Source organism: Ptychodera flava, chromosome 11 (genome assembly GCF_041260155.1).
Source record: "Ptychodera flava strain L36383 chromosome 11, AS_Pfla_20210202, whole genome shotgun sequence".
NCBI lineage: Eukaryota > Metazoa > Hemichordata > Enteropneusta > Ptychoderidae > Ptychodera > Ptychodera flava.
The window spans coordinates 41,748,427-41,772,705 of record NC_091938.1 but is presented as its reverse complement, the minus strand read 5'-3'; the positions used below and the strand labels follow the sequence as shown (position 1 = coordinate 41,772,705).

At 38.4% G+C, this 24,279-nt stretch overlaps 1 protein-coding gene across 1 annotated transcript; it reads left to right on the top strand.

Annotated features, from left to right (window-relative positions):
- Nucleotides 1–63: 63 nt before the first annotated feature.
- On the top strand, nucleotides 64–24,131 carry LOC139144553 (probable inactive tRNA-specific adenosine deaminase-like protein 3). Its single transcript, XM_070715261.1, has 9 exons — nucleotides 64–279; nucleotides 4,342–4,404; nucleotides 5,569–5,623; nucleotides 6,404–6,483; nucleotides 6,893–7,106; nucleotides 7,847–7,958; nucleotides 19,383–19,542; nucleotides 22,706–22,919; nucleotides 23,149–24,131. The coding sequence occupies exons 1-9, from the start codon at nucleotides 240–242 to the stop codon at nucleotides 23,330–23,332; spliced, it is 1,122 nt and encodes a 373-aa protein (XP_070571362.1). The 5' UTR covers nucleotides 64–239; the 3' UTR covers nucleotides 23,333–24,131.
- Nucleotides 24,132–24,279: the final 148 nt, after the last annotated feature.

Sequence of the window (24,279 nt, the reverse complement as noted above, 5' to 3'; positions counted from 1 at the left end):
TTTAAGTCTATGGCAGCGGAGTCTGCAAATTCATATTACGTTTAGTCTCCTTTTTCGACCTTTGACATGTTTGAACCCAGTATTGTGTGCAGACGCCAGGCACATGAGATATGGCAGACGCACGTACTGCTTATGTTTGTACTGTCCGCTTCGATATCGTATCACTGATCTTGCTGTCGATAAATGATGAAACGGAATGATCGGTTTACATTAACGTGGCCCTGCTCTGACGGGACGACATGGAAGGTCAAAACAAAAAACGCAAGGGCGATAAAAAAGGTAGTGTGCAGTTTTCACCGTAGCAACTTGCCGTAGTACCAGGATTCAGGAATGGATGGTGCACAGGCGCCTAAACCGTCGCTACGCGAAGCCGGCCTGTATAACGGAGGAGAAATACCGTTATACAGGCCAGCTTCGCGTAGCGACGGTTTAGGCGCCTGTGGATGGTGCGAGAGTGTCCGGCTTTGCTACGGCGCTCCCAACTCCAGTTGGGAGGCGGCACAGCCAAAGCTGGACACTCTCGCCATACTCGTACTCGTAGGGCTACCTACCAACTTAGAACTTGTGAATTTTTGGGAAATACACAATATACAAACCAATATATGAAGAAGCTACATTAGGGCACGGTCCCTCTATCACAGGGACTGGTCAGTTTCTTTGGTCGGGGGGGGGGGGCACCCCTGTTTTTGACTTTGATGATGGGGGTGGGTCACCATGTTTTTGAAATGCCCAATGGAGGGGGGGGGGGGGGTCAGTGTGGTGTTTCAGTGTCGACACAGGCTCATACTTGCCTAAAAGGCATCGTGCCAGTGACAAATTTAATCATTCAGTTGTATTTTTCGGCGCACCCTTTGGGCATGTTACTTGCATAATATAAGGTTATTCCCAAAATACTGGGTTTATGTCCAAGTACATTGTGCAGCGGAGGTATTGTCTGAGACACGTAGCGTCGAGGACAATACTGAAGCGCGCGATGTACAAGGACATAAATCCCGATATTTTGGGAATAACATTATTGTTATACACCTTCTTAAGTCCAATTTTACCAGGAAAATCTGAATTAAAGTGTTTTTGGGATGCCTGTCGCGCAATGTACTGAGTGATAGCGAACAGACTGGGCATGCGAGCGTGTCCACTGAGCGCACAGAACAAAATTTCAACCCACACAGCGCAGTGCACGTGGTAGAAATTGTAGGTCAGCAGCATAATTTCACTCAAATTCACAGGTTTTGGATTGACGACTTTAAACTTTGTGAAGTAGTGAATGTTTAGAAATTAGTTCTTGCTAAAAATTTAAAATCATCGCTCCTTCTTCACGGCATTGACATAGAGGTGTTTTGAGGTGAAAGGTCAAATAGCATCCAGTAACACCTAAAGTTATTGTATTCCGCATTAACGTGATTGGACTCGGCGTCCTCTGATACCGTTACTTACTATACAGCGCAGGTTCATAATATTAATAATCAGACATATCAGAGATATATACGTCAGAAATATCTTGATTGTCTGCAAATTGAAAGTCTGTTTGCAAAGTGTACTAATCATTATGAAATCTGCAGTTCATAAGAAAAGCACGAAAAGTTCCTGATACTTTTCTGTTTTCTCTATATGAGAATTCATTGTAAGAAACATGCACTAATATTTAAGCAATAATGCACCCCCTCCGGGCCCATAATGGACGAAAGCAAACTTTGCGTGACATAATGTACGAGGCAAAGCCGAGTACATTATGGAGTGCAAAGTTTGCTTGAGTCCATTATGGGCGGGAGGGGTGCATTATTGCTATTATTTTATAGTTTTGGCAATGCCAGTGAATTTGTAGTTGTAGAAAACGAATAAAAAAGGAATTTAAACTGAGTTTGAAGCCAGTGAGCGTCGTCCAGCATGATCGGCCCTGACTCTGTACATATTACATGCACTCCACAGTGCACTGCACTGAACACGCACGTTCAGCACAAAAAATGATCAGCACTTTCACGGTTCATTTTGAATTGAAAAACGATGTATTTTCGAAGGAAATGAAAAGTAACTGCATCCCTACCGTCTATATCAAACTTGAAACATCACCTTTAAATATCATGCCATTCAAAAAGTAGACACGGTGAAATGCCAGAGATGAAGAAAACGGAATGTTCATGCATCGACATCAGCATGATCAGCGAGCTGCATGCCATGGTATCAGCTGATCAATACGATCATTATTATGTCGCTAGTAGTACAGCATTCATTGCAAACGATATCAACAGAGTTCAACATTGTTATTCAAATGTTTATATTTCAATAATAATTGTGTCTATAAATTTAATTTTTGATGGCTTCTTGAGAAGAGCTATTTTATTTCGGCGAACGACAGAACTTGACGTAAACGGGTACTTGAAAGGTACAGTACACAAACATACTGGAGGGTTTCGGTACCGTCGCGATATCGAGTACAAGGCAAGGTAAAATCACAGACATGGAGGAAAAAAAACGATGAATTAAAGTTGTCTCTGATTACAGTCAGTGCATCAGAATTAGGTGGCCGAGATGCTAGATCAACGGAGAGTCCACGGTCGTCATGATTGTTGGTAGTAGCTGACCTTGGAACGAGACTTTGAATGGCTCCGTTGTATATCCGTAGACACTTCCTGCCGAGGTTGATGACAGCAAGCTGCCGTTGTTGGCCCGTTTACGGCTAGTTCGAGTAGCCTTTCATGCTTGCATTGTTTACATGGCCACTGACATACATAATATGCCATGTGTCAAACCCAGTATCGTCTAGGAGTTTGCAAACGTACTGAGTTCTGTTTCACCTATACGGCAAGGAAGCGAACCATGTTGTAAACAAACGTAATAGTACAACCTGTGTATCGGACGGGGACTGCATGCTGAGCGCCAGCCAGACAGACGGCAAGTGCATGCGTGAGGACTCAAAAATGTGATAAATCGTACAATAAGACATTATTATCAATATTGTGCACCATTATCAAGATTTATAGTTTTGTGAATTACATGGTTTATCCGATATTTTCCCTCCTTTCAAATGCGCAGTCCTTTTTTCGTTTTCAAAAACAAACTTGCTCGCTGTGGGGCCGCAGTGCTGAATAATGGAATACATTATCAGTAATAATGTATGGATATGACGTCACAAATTCACTGGTATTGACAAAGCTATAATATATTTCACAATATATTTAATAAAGTGACATATGTTAGAAGACAAAAATGACAAGATATTTTCCTTTCTCATTGGTGCAACTATTTTCCTTTGTGTCACAGATTTTTTCTGTAAAAAGGTGTTTTTTCCATGACTAAAACAATAGTTAACAAACGTCAATTTTTGTCATTATTACTACTTTCATGGTTTCAATATGAAAAGGAAAGATCCTCTCAGTCACTGCACTGTGTACATCAGATTTGGCTAAAACTTTTAGAAAATAGCTCTCTATGGATTCTCAGGTGTAACTTGATGTCTAAACACCCATCAAAGTTTTTGATTTACTGCTTTTCCATTTATGTACAACAGGTCTGGACATATGGTTATACATAGAAAGTATGAGATACATTCACAGCTCATTCAAAATACTGTATTCAAACTTTAAAATTGACACTTCGAAGTTTCTATCTTACAACTGACATGACAACAAGTTCATTATAACACAGAATTATATATATATATATATATATAATATATATATATATATATATATATATATAATATATATATATATATATATATATTTGACATGGCATCGCCCATGAATTTAGTCAGGTACACTTCTGGTTACTCGCATAGTATATTATAAATATCCACATGCGTAGTCAGTAAGCAGCTGGCGGGACTATTATTATTATTATTAGTGATTATTATTGATTATTATTATTATTGATTAAAAACTACAACATCCATGATGTCTTAGGAGTGCAGATTGCCATATTTTGGTGGATAAACGTGGAGGGACTACTATTAAACAATGGTCACCAATTGCCAGCTAATTTGCACATACTGAAAAAAAATGTTTTGTCGTATTTTTTGCAAGGCTCAAAATTAACAGTAGTCCCTCCTGATCCTACAAACATTAAGTAGAGTACAGTGAAATTGGATATGATGGAGCAGCTAGGTTATGGTTTGTATTTAGACTGAAAATTATTAGCTGGGGAGTGAGTCATAATATCATGCAAATTATTGCCTTGAATGTGAAATACTTTGTATCTAAGCATTATAACAATAGATGACTCCTGATTAAAAATTGACAAAAGTTGATGAATACATTATAGCACTTAGTATAAAAGAAGTTTCATCTGTTTGTTGTAACTATATATTATTCTACACTAATTAGAATTTTTTTTCATAATATGCAGGTACCTTTACTTGGTTCCCGACTGCAGTATTAGCTGATGACAAGACCAAACCAATTGAACTTGGTGGGTATTCTTACAGACACATTGTTTTCCATGTGCAGACACAGTAATATACCAAATATTGAATGATTGCATCAACATAAATGTTTTCAACCATCTATTTAGATGTTAGCCATAAATCAGGTCCAATGCAAATAGTCAAAAACTAACGTACACTTTTAATTCACCATGAGTACTGTCAGAGAGGATGTGCATAGATAATTGACACATTTCTCACAAGCCTGCCATCTGTATTCACAATTTTTTAAAATTTGAAGACATAAGTTCAGGTGTGAAAATACAGCATAGATAGTTGTAATTGAGTGCATGGGTGTAGCAGTTGAGAAAGGGGAATCATGTAAACAAAGCAGAATACCTGCTGTCTTGTACCATGACAGGCTTGTTATGTTATCCTTGTCTTAACTTAAAAACAAGTTTTGATTATTTACATACGGTAAGTATGCAGACTAGTAGACTTTGATCTGAAACAAAGAAGTGAAAATTTTAAATACAAATCACAGGTGGAAATAACGATAACATTCAACTTTCTTTTACATAAACAAATGAAGAAGAGAAACCATTCATCATTATTATTATTATTATTATTATTATTATTATTATTATTATTATATGCCAGTTAATATAGAACACCACTTTACAAAGACTAGGATGTTACAATTACTATATTTGTTGTCCAACAGATTTAATGTATGGATCTCAGTGTTTGGTTGTCACCAGTGTGTCTTATTACAGATACCATACTACCTGTAGAACTGGAAACTGAACATAGCACCATGTTCATTGAACAAAATTTAAAGATATCAAATCAGTGATTTTATCGTAAAAATTAAATTGCTTATATTCTTAGAATTTTGTGGATAATGAATGATGTTTGATGACAATAACGTCTTGAAAACTGGAGCAAGTCCAGAGAGTATGGTATGAAGTTCATAATCTGATAAATGTTACCAGTGTCTCCTCGGTATAGCAAAACAACTGTATAATTGACAGCAAAATGTTACTGTAGTATACAAACTTATTCCCTAGCCATCTCCTTATCTACCCAAACCACTGTAAATAAAACACGGCACTGAACAGTGTGATTCATCCAGTGCCTAAATAGTTGACTTACCTATCACATTGTCAATCATATCTTCATTTGCAATATTCTCATTTTCTTTTCAATAGTTGATGTGTATGCTGCACCAATACTGAACCCAAAGTCCACTTCAACAATTCTAAGGTATTCTTGTGCAAATCATATTAGTACATTACATTATTTCTATATGTTGGTAGACTGCAGTTCTCAGAAGGAAATGGAGTGAGATGCAAGCTAGTACAAATACATAAAGGGTGGTTGTTACTTTACTGTAAAAGTTTGATAGGTGATAGTCTTTCTGGTATGCAAAATGTAGACCATATCAACCTACCTGTGACTTAAATATGCCAAATTCGTTTTCATCACTGCAAATGTTGAAAATTGTGTAAAATTGAGATTTAGTCATTCTAGCTATTACTATTATGTAATGAGAGAGGCTTAGGTAGCAATAGATTGCAGTACTATATAGTCAGTTGGTCACACACAATGAGTCTAGCCCTCTACACAGGGTTGTCATGTTATAAATTGTGTAAATTGTTATCCTCCTAAAGCAAATATCACAGGGGCTTTGGATATTGTTTGCATTGATAAGTAAAGGAAATGCAATACAATTGCCAATGCAAACTTCCAATCAGTAACAATTGTCAAATGACTCTCATTATTGTGTATGTTGATAGTGCATTTTCAAGTCAGAAGAGCTGGGAGATTTTTATCACTCTGTACAGACACAAGTGTAATCATAGACCTTTGAGAAAGTTTTTTCTCAAGGATTGGTAGCGGTATAAGAGTAAAAAGAATCATATGTAAGATGTCGTTGTGATTCGTTTCAAAGAAGTCAGTCAGTATTAAAATCATTATTTGAAATGGATTTGATCAATGACAGTATTTTTTGTAAAATATGTCTTATTTTCATGTTCTCTGTAGGATTCTCTCTGAAAAGTTTCCACTAAACAATCTGCAACATCTTAAAAGAGTTCAAGTCATCAGAAATCCCTCAAAGCATGGTATGTTATGTCAGTAGATTATTTCGTGTTGTAAAAAGTGAAAGAAGGCAGCAGAGGGAGGGATACATAATGAAGGGCATAAGAACAACATTTGATGACGAAGGCAAATTAAAGTGTAATGCAATGACTCAATACTGGAACATGTGTTATCTTACAGTTTTTTAGAGCAGTCTTTGTGTTGCCAAACAGAAACTGTTTACAGTTTAAGAAACACTCTTATTCAAATTGTATTTACTTTTGATGAAAAAACTTTTGTCTTGCTTTAGATGTTGCAGCAATTTGTTGATTTATTGCCTTGTTTTAGAAACTTCAGAAACACTTACTGCTTTGGCTTTACTGTACCAGGTATTTTTTAGGAATTTTGGCAAAAGAGACCGGTGATTATTCTGATCTTATTGTATCATTACAGATAAACAGTTAGAAGTGATTCTCTGCTTGGCAAAAGATGTGGAATGTTTCAAAGCTAATGTTAATTTGGATGCCATATTTAGAAGTATTGATTTAGACACATGTGCATTAGGTCAACCCTATTTGGCCAAAGCTGCCAAATATGCACCTCTGACAAGACAGCAATTCGAAGCTGCATCAAGACACTGGTCAACATCATTCCATGAAAATAAACAGTAAGTTAGGTATAAGTGATCCATTTTGGTCTCACTGACTCAGTGACAGATATGCACTGGATAAGCCAATGTTAGGTACAAATGATCCTCATTAGTTCTCACTCACTCACTCACTCACTTGCTCACTCACTGATAGACAAGCAATATAATGTAATGTAAGCCAATAAATGATCCTCATTTATTTTCACTGATTCAGTAATAGATATGCACTGGTCAAAAAAGTCTACATGTTTTCTGTTTTAAACATATTCAATCATAGTAGTATGTATGAAGCCAAAGTCACCATAAAGTGATCGTCTTTCAATACATGTATAAATCAGTGGGTGTAGCACTTGGTCTTTCTTTCTACACTATAGCTCTTTATCTTGGAATCATAAGATACAGATAATAAATATGAATGGTCTGCATGCTGCAGATTCTGAAGTTTTTGAAGGCCAATTAAGGTAAAAAAAATGTGGTTCAAGTGGTACCATAATTTAAAACTTTTAAAAGCCATCAGTAAATACGCATATGGAAAAAAAAGTGAAATTTGGGGAAACTATAAATCAATCCTGACTTTACTGAGATCTCTTCATTGGCTAGTGTTTATCACATGATCTATTGTGTGTGTATTATAAAATGTAACTTTGTCAAAGGATTTGAATCCAATATCTAAATAAATCCATTGCCAGAAATATCATTGGTATTTCATGTGGTAGGTATATATTTCTTGGTAATCTTTCCAATTGTTTATTCAACAGATTGACCCAAGCAATTGAAGGTCAGTTATTTACAGTTTCAGAGAAACAGAAAATGGAAAAATTCATGACTTTGGCAGTAGAAGCTGCTAAAAAAGGTCAGCAAGAAGGAATGGTAAGTCAATTATCAACTCCATCTCTTTAGACAATGGATGAAACATCCTGATATCATAGACAATCAATTGGTTAATAGATCAGAATTCCAAAGAAAGGATGATGTCAACGAATGCTTGGTTTTGTAATTTTCTTACAAGTTGTATGCTTGCACTCCGTAATTCATATAAATGTATTGCAAGTGGAGGAATATCAATTGTGGATATTTGTTAAGTGTTTCATAACATGTTTACACTATGTGAACAAGTATTTCACTCCGTAATTCATATAAATGTATTGCAAGTGGAGGAATATCAATTATGGATGTTTGTTAAATGTTGCATTACATGTTTACACTATGTGAACAAGCATTGCACTCCGTAATTCACATAAATGTATTGCAAGTGGAGGAATATCAATTGTGGATATTTGTTAAGTGTTTCATAACATGTTTACACTATGTGAACAAGTATTGCACTCCGTAATTCATATAAATGTATTGCAAGTGGAGGAATATCAATTGTGGATATTTGTTAAGTGTTTCATAACATGTTTACACTATGTGAACAAATATTGCACTCCGTAATTCATATAAATGTATTGCAAGTGGAGGAATATCAAATGTGGATATTTGTTAAGTGTTTCATAACATGTTTACACTATGTGAACAAATATTGCACTCCGTAATTCATATAAATGTATTGCAAGTGGAGGAATATCAATTGTGGATATTTGTTAAGTGTTGCATTACATGTTTACACTATGTGAACAAATATTGCACTCCGTAATTCATATAAATGTATTGCAAGAGGAGGAATATCAATTGTGGATATTTGTTAAGTGTTTCATAACATGTTTACACTATGTGAACAAATATTGCACTCCGTAATTCATATAAATGTATTGCAAGTGGAGGAATATCAATTGTGGATATTTGTTAAGTGTTTCATAACATGTTTACACTATGTGAACAAATATTGCACTCCGTAATTCATATAAATGTATTGCAAGTGGAGGAATATCAATTGTGGATATTTGTTAAGTGTTGCATTACATGTTTACACTATGTGAACAAGTATTGCACTTCGTAATTCATATAAATGTATTGTAAGTGGAGGAATATCAATTGTGGATATTTGTTAAGTGTTTCATAACATGTTTACACTATGTGAACAAGTATTTCACTCCGTAATTCATATAAATGTATTGCAAGTGGAGGAATATCAATTGTGGATATTTGTTAAGTGTTGCATTACATGTTTACACTATGTGAACAAATATTGCACTCCGTAATTCATATAAATGTATTGTAAGTGGAGGAATATCAATTGTGGATGTTTGTTAAGTGTTGCATTACATGTTTACACTATGTGAACAAATATTGCACTCCGTAATTCATATAAATGTATTGCAAGTGGAGGAATATCAATTGTGGATATTTGTTAAGTGTTGCATTACATGTTTACACTATGTGAACAAATATTGCACTCCGTAATTCATATAAATGTATTGTAAGTGGAGGAATATCAATTGTCGATGTTTGTTAAGTGTTGCATTACATGTTTACACTATGTGAACAAATATTGCACTCCGTAATTCATATAAATGTATTGCAAGTGGAGGAATATCAATTGTGGATATTTGTTAAGTGTTTCATAACATGTTTACACTATGTGAACAAATATTGCACTCCGTAATTCATATAAATGTATTGCAAGTGGAGGAATATCAATTGTGGATATTTGTTAAGTGTTTCATAACATGTTTACACTATGTGAACAAATATTGCACTCCGTAATTCATATTAATGTATTGCAAGTGGAGGAATATCAATTGTGGATATTTGTTAAGTGTTTCATAACATGTTTACACTATGTGAACAAATATTGCACTCCGTAATTCATATAAATGTATTGCAAGTGGAGGAATATCAATTGTGGATATTTGTTAAGTGTTGCATTACATGTTTACACTATGTGAACAAATATTGCACTCCGTAATTCATATAAATGTATTGCAAGTGGAGGAATATCAATTATGGATATTTGTTAAGTGTTTCATAACATGTTTACACTATGTGAACAAATATTGCACTCCGTAATTCATATAAATGTATTGCAAGTGGAGGAATATCAATTATGGATGTTTGTTAAATGTTGCATTACATGTTTACACTATGTGAACAAGTATTTCACTCCGTAATTCACATAAATGTATTGCAAGTGGAGGAATATTAATTATGGATGTTTGTTAAATGTTGCATTACATGTTTACACTATGTGAACAAGTATTTCACTCCGTAATTCACATAAATGTATTGCAAGTGGAGGAATATTAATTATGGATGTTTGTTAAGTGTTGCATTACATGTTTACACTATGTGAACAAATATTGCATTCCGTAATTCATATTAATGTATTGCAAGTGGAGGAATATCAATTATGGATGTTTGTTAAATGTTGCATTACATGTTTACACTATGTGAACAAGTATTGCATAAACTGTACTATCGATTATTTTTAAGGTCTGGTGAAATGCCCATGTTGCAAAATCACAGAAATACAGTTGATGGTCTATAAAACAGTTACACTCATTTCTTTTTTCGTTTAGCGCGCGTGATTATGAAATATGGCAAAAGAAAAATGCAATGTGGGCGTGTCTCCCGAGCCTCTCCAGTCGACTTTTTTCGGCTTTCCGAAGTTTGCCCGACGCCGTATCTCATAACGGTCAGTAAAGTATTTCACACCTCCGTAAGCTCCCTACGGGGGGTAACTTCTAGTTTCCGCTTACATGATCAGGACAGTGTCCTCCTTCACTATGGGAGAACGTTTTTCTTTTGGTGGCTGTGACAGCGGCAAGAACATGAACGGCTCAACTGTAAACTTTTTCAAGTTCCCGTCAAGTGTTGAGTGTTTGAACCATAATGTGCTTGTCTCTGCTGGTTCGTACGATCGGCCACGGTCCCTCGGCTGAGCCTGCCTCGCTTCTCGCTACACAGAAGGTTGGGACCTCAATGCAAATCAACAGCATGAACAGCAACACTGAATGTTGAGACTACCATTAAAACGAACAACAACACGGAACGTAGAGATCGCGATACAAATCATGGAGGTAGAGTCCTCCTTGATACAAATCGACAGCAACACGGAACGCGTCGTTGGGACGGCAATTAAATTGAAGAACAACGGGGAATACCGGACCACGAGTGTTACGATATGGACCACAGTAAGCAATGAGACTGTACAAATGAGTATGACATCACCTCTTATACTTGATTGACATGTAAGTTACCCGGATGTAAGCGTGGTTGCACGCCATCTTGTATGCTGGCAATAAAGCATGGTCGTAATAAAACTGCATCATGAAACATGGTGTCGGAGCGGGATCGGATGGTAAGAAGTTGTAAATGAACCATCAAAGAGAAGCCAAACTGACTGCGAACAGAAACCAGAAGAGTTTGTAGAGCTTTGTTGATTGACAACGCCTCAGTCGCCCTGACATTGACAACGAAGTTGACAAATCGGATTTGTAGCGCAATACGGTAAGCAAACTTTCCAGTACCAGCGAGTATGGAAATGAAAGGTGATTTAGTTCAAAATTGGGCGTTCTTCAGGTCAAACTGGGAAAATTACGAAATCGCCACAGAACTGAATAAGAAAGATCAGAAAATCAGAGTAGCAACACTTCTGTCAGTGATGGGAAAAAAATGTTTCCGAATCTATAAACACTTGGACATGAGTGAAGACGATAGAACGGACGAAAAGAAAAATACTTGATGCTATAGAGAAACACTTCGAGCCCACCCGAAACGTCATCTATGAACGATACGTTTTCAACACTTGCGAACAAGATGTCGCCGAGTCAATTGATCGGTATGTCACAAGGTTGAGGCAGCTGGCAACAAGATGTGATTTCAGCACCCTGACAGATGAAATGGTGCAGGACAGAATTGTACTTGGTGCCAAAGATGGCGCCGTGCGCGCTCGTATGTTGAGAGAACCAAAGCTCAATCTAAACCAAGCGATAGAGATGTGTAGAAGTAGTGAAATAACACAGTTACAGTTGAAGAAAATAGGTACAACAGAACCAGAAACTGTACACTATGCCACGAAATACAAGCCACGTACAACTAAGAAAGCATTTGCAAGTACAGCAAAACGCCATGTCAAACAACAACCCTCAGAGCAGCAGACAAAAAAGCAATGTCGCTATTGTGGAACAGTACACGAACTGAAGAAAGATCGCTGTCCAGCATATGGAGAAGTGTGTAGAAAATGTAATAAGAAGAACCATTTTGCACGAGTTTGCAAACAACAGAAGGCAAACAAAAGACGTACAGTATACAATGTGAATCAGGACGATAGAGGGCAGTCTTCATCTGATGAGTCTATGATGTTTGTGCAACACAGTGTTGGAGCAATAAACACTCATGGCAAACAATGGTTTGTTACGCTAAATCTGGCAGCTAAGAACAAACCAAGCTACCCAGTAAAATGCCAACTAGACAGTGGATCTACCTGCAACATGATGAGCTACAGAGACTTCTGTAAAGTAACACAGAACAGGAAGCCAGCCCTACGTACAAGCAAGGTGAAACTTAGGCTGTATGGAGGTCGCTGTATGTATCCACGTGGAGAGGCAACATTGCGATGCAATTATAAAGCCAAGAACTATAAACTGAGATTCCAGATAACAGATGTGGAGCAGAAACCACTGCTGTCTGCAAACACATGTGAGGCTATGGGACTACTGAAAGTTGATATAGAGAGACTGAACATTCTATCTAGCAAGCAAGCTACAGCTTCACAGCATACAGGTCAGCCCATTAGGTACTCTTCACCTTTGACCTGTGACCAAATCATGAAGGAATATGGCGATGTATTCCATGGTCTTGGATGTCTTCCAGGGGAATATCACCTTAAGATTGACAAGGAAGTGAAACCAGTACAGCATCAGCCTCGCAAAGTACCAGTTGCACTGAAGACTGAGTTGAAGAACAAAATAGACTCATTAGTGCAGCAAGGCATAATAGAGAAAGTTTCTGAACCAACTGATTGGATCAGTAGTATGGTAGCTGTGAAAAAGCCAGGCAAACTACGTATCTGTATCGATCCTAAAGACTTGAATGGAGCTTTGAAGCGCTCTCATTATCCAATGCCAACCATTGAGGATGTGTTACCACACCTAACAAATGCCAAAGTATTCTCTGTGTTAGATGCGAAAGATGGATTTTGGCAAGTGAAGCTAGACAAGGAAAGCAGTTATCTCACAACATTCTGGACACCATTTGGTCGTCATCGTTGGTTACGTATGCCCTTTGGAATATCAACAGCGCCAGAAGAGTTCCAGAGAAGACAGCATGAAGTCTTAGAAGGACTACCAGGTGTACAGACCATAGCAGATGATATTCTTGTGATTGGTTGTGGAGAGACAGTTGATGAAGCAATCAGTAATCATGACAGCAACCTGATTGGCTTACTTGAGCGAACACGAGAAGTTAACCTCAAACTCAACAAGAAGAAACTACGCCTTCGTATGAATGCAGTGCCTTTTGTTGGTCATCTACTGACTGCAGATGGTTTACAGCCAGATCCTGACAAAGTCAAGGCTGTCATAGATATGCCGAAGCCTGACAGTGTACAAGCAGTACAGCGACTACTGGGATTTGTAAACTACCTTGCCAAGTTTCTGCCACACCTCTCCGATGTATGTGAACCACTCAGGAGACTGACAGACAAAGATGCAGTGTGGACATGGCAACCTCAGCATGATGATGCTATATCGCAGATCAAGCAATTAGTCACCAAGCATCCAGTACTCAAGTACTATGATGTCACTCAAGAGGTAACCATACAATGTGACGCGAGTGAGAAAGGCCTGGGAGCAGTCCTAATGCAAAATGGACAGCCAGTAACATTCGCATCCAAGTCCCTCACCCCTACTGAGCAACGCTATGCGCAAATAGAGAAAGAGTGCCTTGCCATTGTATTTGCCTGTGAAAGGTTCGACCAGTACATCCATGGACGTGAATCAGTCACCGTGGAGTCGGACCATAAACCTCTTGAAAGTATATTCAAGAAACCCTTACTGTCAGCCCCTAAACGGCTACAGAGGATGATCTTGCGGTTGCAGAAATATAACTTGAGTATCAGCTACAAGAAAGGAAAGGAGATGTACATAGCAGATTTCCTTTCTAGAGCAGCATTGCCTCAGAGACCAATCAGCTGTGATACACCTGAATATGAGATATTTAGGATCAAAGAAGAGCAGAAGTGGAGCAAGGAAATTGCAGATATAAATGCAGCAGAATTCCCGAATGTGACAGATCAGAGACTGCAACAGATATTGAGATATACACAGCAAGATGAAACCTAGACTCTCCACAGTCGCTGTGCCTCGTTTCGTTCGCGCCCACGATGGGCCTGCATTCGAAGGCTACGCTATGCAGCTGTGAGCACGCGCTGCCAGACACAGCGACTGTCGGTTTTTGCAAGTATATGAATATTCAATAAGGGTAGTCAAAAGAAACACCTATCTAACTGGGCGGAGAGAATATATACTAGTAGCCGGTAGACCTATATACGCGGTATGTTTTTATTTTTCATTTTTAATTTTATTTGGCTATGCTACTTGTCATTTTTGTTTTCATTAACGGATGTGTGGAGTTCTATAAAGTACCCGGATCAGGCAGAAATCCGACCGGTCGCTTGCAAGAACGTCCAGACCCTGGGATTCACGTCGCGTCTCTGAAGGGCGCGCGCGTGTTCCAACAGGGAAGAACGCGAATCGCAGGGTCTCTGCCAGACTAGATGAAACCCTACAAGTGCTCAAGACTACTACTCTCTCAGGATGGCCTGATACTAAAGAAGAAGTACCAATTATCATAAGAGAATATTGGCAGTATTGTGATGAAATCACTATACAGAATGGAGTACTGTATAAAGGTCCAAGAGTAATCATACCAAAAGTGATGCGACCTGAAATGGTAGCACGTGTTCATGCAAGCCACCTTGGAGTAGAGTCAAGTCTGCGGAAAGCCCTCGATGTGTTATTTTGGCCCAGGATGAATGATGAAATCCGAGATGCAGTAAGTAAATGCAGTACATGCAATGAGTACCAGCAGGCTCATTGTAAGGAACCTCTTATGACTCATGACATACCTAGCCGACCTTGGAGTAAGCTAGCCATGGACCTGTGTCATTGCAAAGGCAAAGATTATCTTGTAATGGTAGATTTCTACTCTGACTATTGGGAGATAGATCAGCTTGAAAATACCACAGCACAAACAGTAATTGAATGCTGTAAGGCACAGTTCAGTCGACATGGCATACCAGATTCAGTCTTATCGGACAATGGACCGCAGTTTGGAAGTCAAGACTTTTGTCAATTTGCACAAGATTGGGAGTTTCAGTTAATCACGTCTTCGCCATATCACAGTCAGTCAAATGGCAAAGTGGAAGCCGCAGTGAAGATTGCAAAGAGACTCATAAAGAAAGCTACACGGAGTGGAAATGACCCATGGAAAGCTATACTTGACTGGAGGAACACACCCACAGAAGGCACAAGAAATAGCCCTGTTCAACGTCTAATGTCACGACGCACTCGTACACTCCTGCCAACAGCAACCAGACTGTTAGAACCTAGAGTAATACCAGATGACACTGATGATATCAAACATCGTCGCAGAAAGGCCAAGTTCTACTATGACAGAAATGCTAAGGAGTTACCAGAACATTGGACAACCAGTCAGAATGAAGCCTCTACCAACAGACCGACAGAAGCAATGGCGTCTTAGTAGATGTACAAAGCAAGTAGCACCCCGTTCATATCTAGTTGATGTTGATGGACACATCTATAGGCGCAATAGGAAATTTCTTAAAGCCACCAAGGAGGAAATACCACCAGAATGCAAGACAGAGCCTGTTGATGATCAAACACAGTTGCCTTGCTCAACTGTAAAGCGAAACACGGACAGGAAGACAACAGCTGAGATGACTAGTGTAACACCAGCCAACAGCCCGAAGAAGCCAACAGCTATGGATATAAAACCAACTATCACAAGCACCCGAACCAGACTTGTGAAGCAGCCTTCACGTTTCAGTGACTATGTCATGGTCTGACCGCGAAATTTGTTGATCAACGTTTATCTTTGATTTATGCATGAAATGATCATATTAAACATTTCATTTCAGAGTTCTTCCTTTGCATGCTTTTCTGAATTTGGACATCAAGGACACATCATTCAGAGACACTCAGATTCAAATCATTCAGTCTGAGATTTGTATTTAGAGTCCTGTTGTTGTTTGTTTGTTTGTTTAAAAAAAAAAAAAAAAAATGAAAAGAAAGATGTTACGATATGGACCACAGTAAGCAATGAGACTGTACAAATAAGTATGACATCACCTCTTATACTTGATTGACATGTAAGTTACCCGGATGTAAGCGTGGTTGCACGCCATCTTGTATGCTGGCAATAAAGCATGGTCGTAATAAAACTGCATCATGAAACAACGAGGACCGCGATGCAAATCGACCGCAATATGGAATATTGAAGACCGTGATTAAAATGCACAACACAGAACATCTAGACCAAAATGTAAATCAACTGCAACACCGAACCTTGTTGCCTCGATTAAAATGCGTATGTCTGCTATGTATCGCAAAAGTTTCAATTCTTGCGAGCGAGCGTTCCTATGCCCGCTGTACACTGGACAAAATGACGTCAAATTTATCGCGAGGGCTCGATTGCGTGTGTCTAAGTTTCAATTCTCGCGAGAGCCATTTATGCATGCTGTACACTAGACTAAATGACGTCAAATCTCTCGCGAGACTTGGCTCGATTGCAAATACGTACGACCATGGAGGTAGATACGGAAGTAGACAGTTTTTGCGAATCGCCGAGAGAGAAGCGCAGATTAAACAAAAGACTAAAAAACCCTCGTTTTTTCTTTATTTTACCATATTTTTTAAACAAAAATCAGTTTCGCCGCTGTGGCGAATTAGGATCATTCTTTTTTTTTATCGCCACTTCGGATTTCAATTCGCATTGGCGAACGTGGCAAATGGGCAGCGCGAACAGTGTTTTGTTAGCGGATGCCTGGCAGAGATGAGGCGGCGTTGGACCGCTATTCGATGTAAATGAACACACCTGTGACGTCACAGACGGCCAACCATTATCCCCGCTATGGGCGTGACCTGAGTGTCGCAAAATGACCCCATGAAAGCCGCGCACAGAAATATCAAAAAAATTAACACTTGCGTGTACTTTTAGGTTGCAATTCTGTTGCGAGTGTAATAGTATTGACCCCCTGGAAGATATCACAGTCGTTTGGAGAGCTATTCAGCGCTGGGTCTATTCGCCCCATAGACGAGTGTGCAGAACCGAGAAATACTCCAAGTCTGGAAACAGAATGGCTATTTCGTATAGGGATTGTGCCACCATGTCATCTTCGACGTTCGATTTTACCGTGAAAAGTAGCAAGTTCATCTATCATATAACCGTAGACCGTTCCCTATAGCTATCATTATCAAAATTCATACCTGGTACTTGATTTGCTTCACAAACGCTCGTTTCGTGTGATTTTCGGCCGAATTCGACGGACACGTCGGTAAATCATAAGCGTGAGCAACATTCCGGTCACCTCACAGTGGACGTTGGGCACCTCCACTTTACTGACGTTAGCGCCGCGTACCCATGAGGGGTGACTGGAAGGTTGTTCATGCCTTATGTTTTGGCGACGTGTCTTCTGAACTCGGCCGAAAATCACACGAAAATTCATACCTGATACTTCATCTGCTTACAAAATGCTCATTTCCTGTGATTTTCGGCTGAGTTCGAGAGACACCTGGCCAAAACATAAGCGTAAGCAACATTCCAGTCATCCCTCATGGATAGGCGGCGCCAACGTCAGTAAAGTGGAGGTACCCAAGAGGTGACCGGAATGTTGCTCACCCCCAGGTTTTGGCGAGGTGTCCGTCGAATTCGGCTGAAAATCACATGAAACGAGAGTTTCTGAATCAGATAAAGTATCAGGTATGAAATTTTAGAATGATAGGGAACGATTGATGGTTGCATGATAGATGAACTTGCTAATTTTCACAGTGAAATCGGACACGGAATGTGACATGGCGTGGTTTTTATAGCCATTCTGTTTCCAGACTTGGGGTATTTCTCGGTTCTGCACACTCGTCTATGGGGCGAATAGACCCAGCGCTGAATAGCTCTCCAAACGACTGTGAAGATATTCAGTCACACGAACGGGACCATTTCACCAGACCTTTAAGCGTAGTGTTAAGAATGTTACAAAGTGTAACTTTGTTTTTATTTGCCAGACAGACATTTTATTTTCATGTTTATCTTTTTAGAAATACATTTTTAGCTTTGTAAAGAGCACTGAGACGTAGTGTAGTGCACTTTTCAGAAATAAAATAATAATAATAATAATAATAATAATAATAATGCACAAAATCGTCAGAATGCCGTTACATTCTGATTCTAATATTTTGAACAATATTGAATGGTCTGAAATAAAATCTACTTGGCCATTCATACAGAAATTCCTTTTTCCTCCAACTCATAGCTCAAATTAAATTTATATTGTTTCTTTTAACAACAAATACTGGATAGAGTCTTAAGAGATGAAAACACGTCAAATGACATGTTTAACATAGCCAAAAAAATTCAATAATAGGATTGGTTCTGTGTGTATCTTACCACAACATCATTGTACAAGTTTTCATCAAGAGGATGGCAAGGTGGTGTGATAGACCTGTTTTACAGTACTGTGTTTATACATATTTGACAGGGCGGAAAAGTTTAATAATATTGAAGCAAAGGACTTGAAAGTCCACAGTGAAAAGTGACAAATGACGGAGTATGAATCTTTGACATTACATGTACATGTCTACATTCATGTACTCTCATGCATGTCAAAATATTGGAGAATGAATCTTGACATCTTTCAAATTTACATATTCTGTACAGGTCTCTGATAACAGGCCAGTGTCTATGCCCCAATGATTTACTAATGTGGTCACAACAGTTAGCATTGCCAGAAATTCACAACAGTGTATACACAATTGTACCATAAAATCAGCCACATTTACACTAACAAAGACATCAATTGCTTGACCAAACCAAATCTAGAGCTTCTTCAGTAGTCACATACTCTGACACAGGGTCTAAAACAGGACTTGTCACAGCCAAATCCTGAACTACCTATCTGCCTTTCCGGTGTCAAAGTTGTCTTTTCATGTACTTTGACTTATAGCAAAAAATGTGAATAGACTCTAAAAATGTCATGTCAGATATCTTGCAGAGCTACTCTACTCCTAATAGAGTGTTTGTATTAATTCTAATACTGATTTACTTTGATCTCACTGTGTTAATGCATGCTATTCATATTTGTACATGTATATGAATAATCTGTTCTTGATTTTTTTGCAGGAGCCAATTGGAGCAACAATGGTGGATCCTTCAAATGATGACATCATTGCTGTTTGTTATGATTTAAGAAAGTCAAATCAGCATCCTTTATTCCATGCTGTTATGGTGTGCATTGATTTAGTGGCTGCTTCACAGAAGGCTGGTGTGTACAACTTCAAAGGTAGTGTATCCTCTGTGTTTTCAAGTTCTGCATACTTCGTTTCTACAGTTGTATGTGTTTATCATCTTGCACAAGTGTGACGCTCTTTTATGCTCTTGCTTGCCTAGGAAATGTGAGAGTATGTAGAGTACATGTAGTAGTCTTACGCAAGATATTCCCTTCCCTGTCAAACATTGTACCAAGGTCCCTGACAAACATTGTACCAAGGTCCCGATCATACCAAGGTCCCTGTCATACATTGTATCTAGGTCCCTGTCATACATTGTATCAATTCCCTGTCATACATTGTATCAATTCCCTGTCATACATTTTATCAATTCCCTGTCATACAATGTATCCAGATCCCTGTCATACATTGTATCAATTCCCTGTCATACATTGTATCAATTCCCTGTCATACATTTTATCAATTCCCTGTCATACATTGCATCCAGATCCCTGTCATACATTGAATCAATTCCCTGTCATACATTGTATCAGGGTCCCTGTCATACATTGCATCCAGATCCCTGTCATACATTGTATCCAGGTCCCTGTCATACATTTTAACAATTCCCTGTCATACATTGTATCAGGGTCCCTGTCATACATTTTATCAATTCCCTGTCATACATTGTATCCAGATCCCTGTCATACATTTTATCAATTCCCTGTCATACATTGTATCAATTCCCTGTCATACATTGTATCCAGGTCCCTGTTATACATTTTATCAATTCCCTGTCATACATTGTATCAGGGTCCCTGTCATAAATTGTATCCAGGTCCCTGTCATACATTGTATCCAGGTCCCTGTCATACATTGTATCAATTCCCTGTCATACATTGTATCCAGGTCCCAATCCCTGTAATAGAAGCAATCTGAATGCTCAGCATCAACCTAACATCTGACCAATTGTGTCCTGATCGAGAGGGGGTCGAAGGCCAACACAAAATCCGCGTTGACAAAGATTTCTGAGTATGGATGTGTAATGCCAGCCCTGATTCCAGATGCTCACCAAATTTGATTGTCAAATTTACATTTTAAATTTAATTTACATTTAAATTTACTGAAAGTTTTCAATCTAAACCTTATCATCTCAGTAGTCAGAATGATGTTTTCATACCAACTTTAGCTCTGCAAACAAGACCATGTCACCGATTCACAGTCTCGCTTGTCCCTGTGTGGTATAAATTGGAGATGCATGTTAACAAGATCATTAAAATGCCTTGTACTAACTGTGTCTTCACCACTGAAGACGTATCCGATTCTGGCCCGTAAACTCAGTAAAGATATGCTGAAGTTGTCTTCAGTGGTTTAAATAGTCAGTGGCAGTCATATTAGCCCTTCTTGTATGTAAAACACGTACAAAAAACATGAATAGTACAAACATTGTGACAGTATCCAAGCCCACCATTTTGAACTTTGGAAGGTCAGAGGTTACACAGAACTAAAGTTGTCATTATGTCCAAAGGGATACTGAGAGGTTATTACCCAATATCGCCTGTTCCTTGTGTCGTATCAGCATGAGTGTCATTTGTGCTGCGTCAGACACTCGACTTTGTCTTGTGTCTGATGCAGCACAAATGACACTCATGCTGATACGACACAGGAACAGGTGATATTGGGTAATAACCGATTTATCATATACCCATGCCCATAATTTTACTAATAGAACGAAAAACCTTTAATTTTGAGGCTTTACTTTATTATGCCTTGTGCATAAATATCAGAATGTTTATGTGAACAGGCTTCATTCATAAAGTATACTTTGAAGATGTCAACATCACGCGCGACATCGCTGCAAGTCGTCCATATCTCAATGAAACCTAAGAAGAAAGACACGGGGGATACAAAAATCGTCATACAGAAGGAACTTTTTAAGGTGCAATATGCTATTACAACTGTAACCGATCAAAAACTGTGCTCAGCTTTAAATCTATCCTGATTTCGATCGTTGTACGGCACGGAGCTCAAGAGCTCACGCGGAGAGGGGACGCCATTTTGTTAGTTTACCCTGAGAGTTGCCATGTCAACAGTCGTTGCGGGCGCGACATTGCTGTCACGCCACGCGTGCACTACCTGTTCAGGGGAGACCGTGCACAGTGCCGGTGCCATGCAAACGGCAGAATGTTTGATAGAACTTGATCAAAAAAATACCATGGGAAAACATCTCAAGACTCAACATATTGCAAGCAGAAATACCCGTGTTCCTCGAAGCCCTTCAAGTTTTTACGTCGGCGACATCGCTTCACAGGCGGGGAGTGGCAGCCATTTGTTATTTACGTTGTTTACCAACAAACTGCTAATGTAGTTCGGGAAAACTCTAAAACTGATGACGTTCATCGTGCATATCTTGACGTTTACCGTGAAATATCACAGGTGATACTTTACGGTGAGCGTCACTAGGATGTAGCAATATTGGCATGGGTATATGATAATAAATTTAATCCTTGGTGCTGTGCTTTGTCAGACCTATTGCGCCCTGGTCAAATTTTCCTGTAATGACTTTGGTTTGTCAGTGCTTGTGAAATGATTTGTACTGAAATCTTTATTCTCATCACAAGGCAGTGGACAAGACTTGATATGTAACACATTTTACTGTGACAGATACATTTGATCACCAATGTCAACTCTATTACAGTCTACTATAGATTTTGTGAAGTCATGTCAAACCAACTGATAAGATAGAATAATGTAATTCAGTTTTATTGTACTCTTCTGACAATCCTTTTTAATGAATTGCCTCTATGTGAATAGAGTATTCTGCATGTATGTAAGATAAAACATGTTCACCTCAATTCCTTGTAATTGACAATCACCATTGATATTAATTGCCATGCTGATGAAAGGGTTGACATGACATGTTAAAATAAAATACAAAAGCTTTCATTCATAGAAAATTCCAAATTTAGTTACATGACAGATGGACATTGGGTCAGATTTCTGTATCCTAACATAGAGGCTACTACCCACGTACATATCAACAGATCATGGAGGCATGTCAGTATGCACATTGATACAATATACATACAGACAAAGATGTCCAAACTGGCAGTCCAGTAAATGTGAATGGGGTCATGTCCAAACTCACATATATTAACAGAGGTATATCCTAAGCCAGATAATTTTGAACATTGTTATTTTGATTGATCACAAAAAAATAATCCTGATAATTTTCAGGTGCAGATTTTAGCTGCCAAAGATTTACTGACTGCAAAGACGGACTGAATGATGTCAATGTAATAAATGATCATTCTGGTTGCCATGACAAAACAGACATTGATGCAGTCTCAGGAAGATCAGTTCATAGAGTAATTACAGAGACAAATGAGAAAAGTGATGCATATCTCTGCACAGGATATGACCTGTATGTTACTAGAGAACCATGTACCATGTAAGTATTATTACTGTTATCATACATGGCATCTATCTGTCATATAGAAGTGTTGTGTACATGCGTTAGAATGCTTTGCTAAAAGAATTGTTTGTCTCATATTTGATCATGATAGTAAATTGAATTGATTTATGATAACTAGGAAATTAAATTTCATTTTTCCAAACCAACAGCTCAGTCAACACTTCAAAAACATTTAGTGACAAGAATGTTATATGTTGTATTCCAGGTGTTCCATGGCTCTAGTTCATTCCAGAGTCCATCGTGTATTTTATGGATCATCTCATGTAGATGGTGCGTTAGGAAGTCAATACAAACTTCACACACAGACAGGTGTCAATCATCACTTTGAAGTGTTCAGTGGAATCATGGGAAATGAATGTCAACAGTTGAACAATAGGCGATCACCATGACAACATCTGGATGAATATGACACTAACACAAGACAATGTGACCAGATATCAAGATGTCATGTGAGACAATACTCCGAGAAAATGCTACCAGAGAAGGAGATATTGTGTCTGAAACTAGGGTAGGGTACTTGACTCATTATTGGAGATGGTGAGTTCAAGACTCCAGGATGGTGTTGTGCCCTTGAGCAAGTCACTTTACTTCTCATTGCTCAATTGGGTAGTGAGTTGTAGGTACCATATCCTGTAATTGTGCATTCACTGTTGGATGATGGATAAATAAATTAAAAGGAAACAGTGTTACCAGAGAAAGAGACATTAATTGTGACATTAAAACAACAGAATATGTGTCCAGAGAAGGAGATGTTATATGTGACACTACGAAAATATAGGAAATTTCATCTTTCATGAAAATTGGTCTAAAAGTGAAAGTGATAATGATGAATGTTATCAGAAATTGTTCAAACAGTGAGAAATAATTAATAGAGGCTCAGATAGGTGTACAAGTGGACATCAAGAGACAATATGCAACGTTGTTATATATCTGCCATCGAGATTGATAGAATTTCATATGCACTAAAAATGATGTACAAACTACGGGTACCAAAACTTTGACTGTTCGTGTGACCTAAGTACATACCTCTACATGTTCATGGAGAACCATTTCATGGAAGCCATCAGTTGATAGTATCCAGTCTTTGTCTCATTCTGTGTAACTGGTTGAATGGCCCTGTGATGCATGTACTCAGTTTCACTCTTTCCTCATATTTGAAATAAATAGAAAGATTCTTGTGACCTTTCATAGCAATGACCATGATACAAGCCATTTGATGGCCAGTCACAAATGTATGATGTGTAATGCTAATACTAAGTTTCTAATGAAACAACACTTCAAAATATACACTCTGACATCAGTGCCACAGTCCACATTGCATGATAGATTGTACATG

Coding starts and splice junctions, on each gene's coding strand:
- LOC139144553 (XM_070715261.1), top strand. CDS start 240: ATGGAAGGTCAAAACAAAAAACGCAAGGGCGATAAAAAAG. Junction 280..4,341: donor ACGCAAGGGCGATAAAAAAG/GTAGTGTGCAGT, acceptor CATAATATGCAG/GTACCTTTACTTGGTTCCCG. Junction 22,920..23,148: donor ACTAGAGAACCATGTACCAT/GTAAGTATTATT, acceptor GTTGTATTCCAG/GTGTTCCATGGCTCTAGTTC.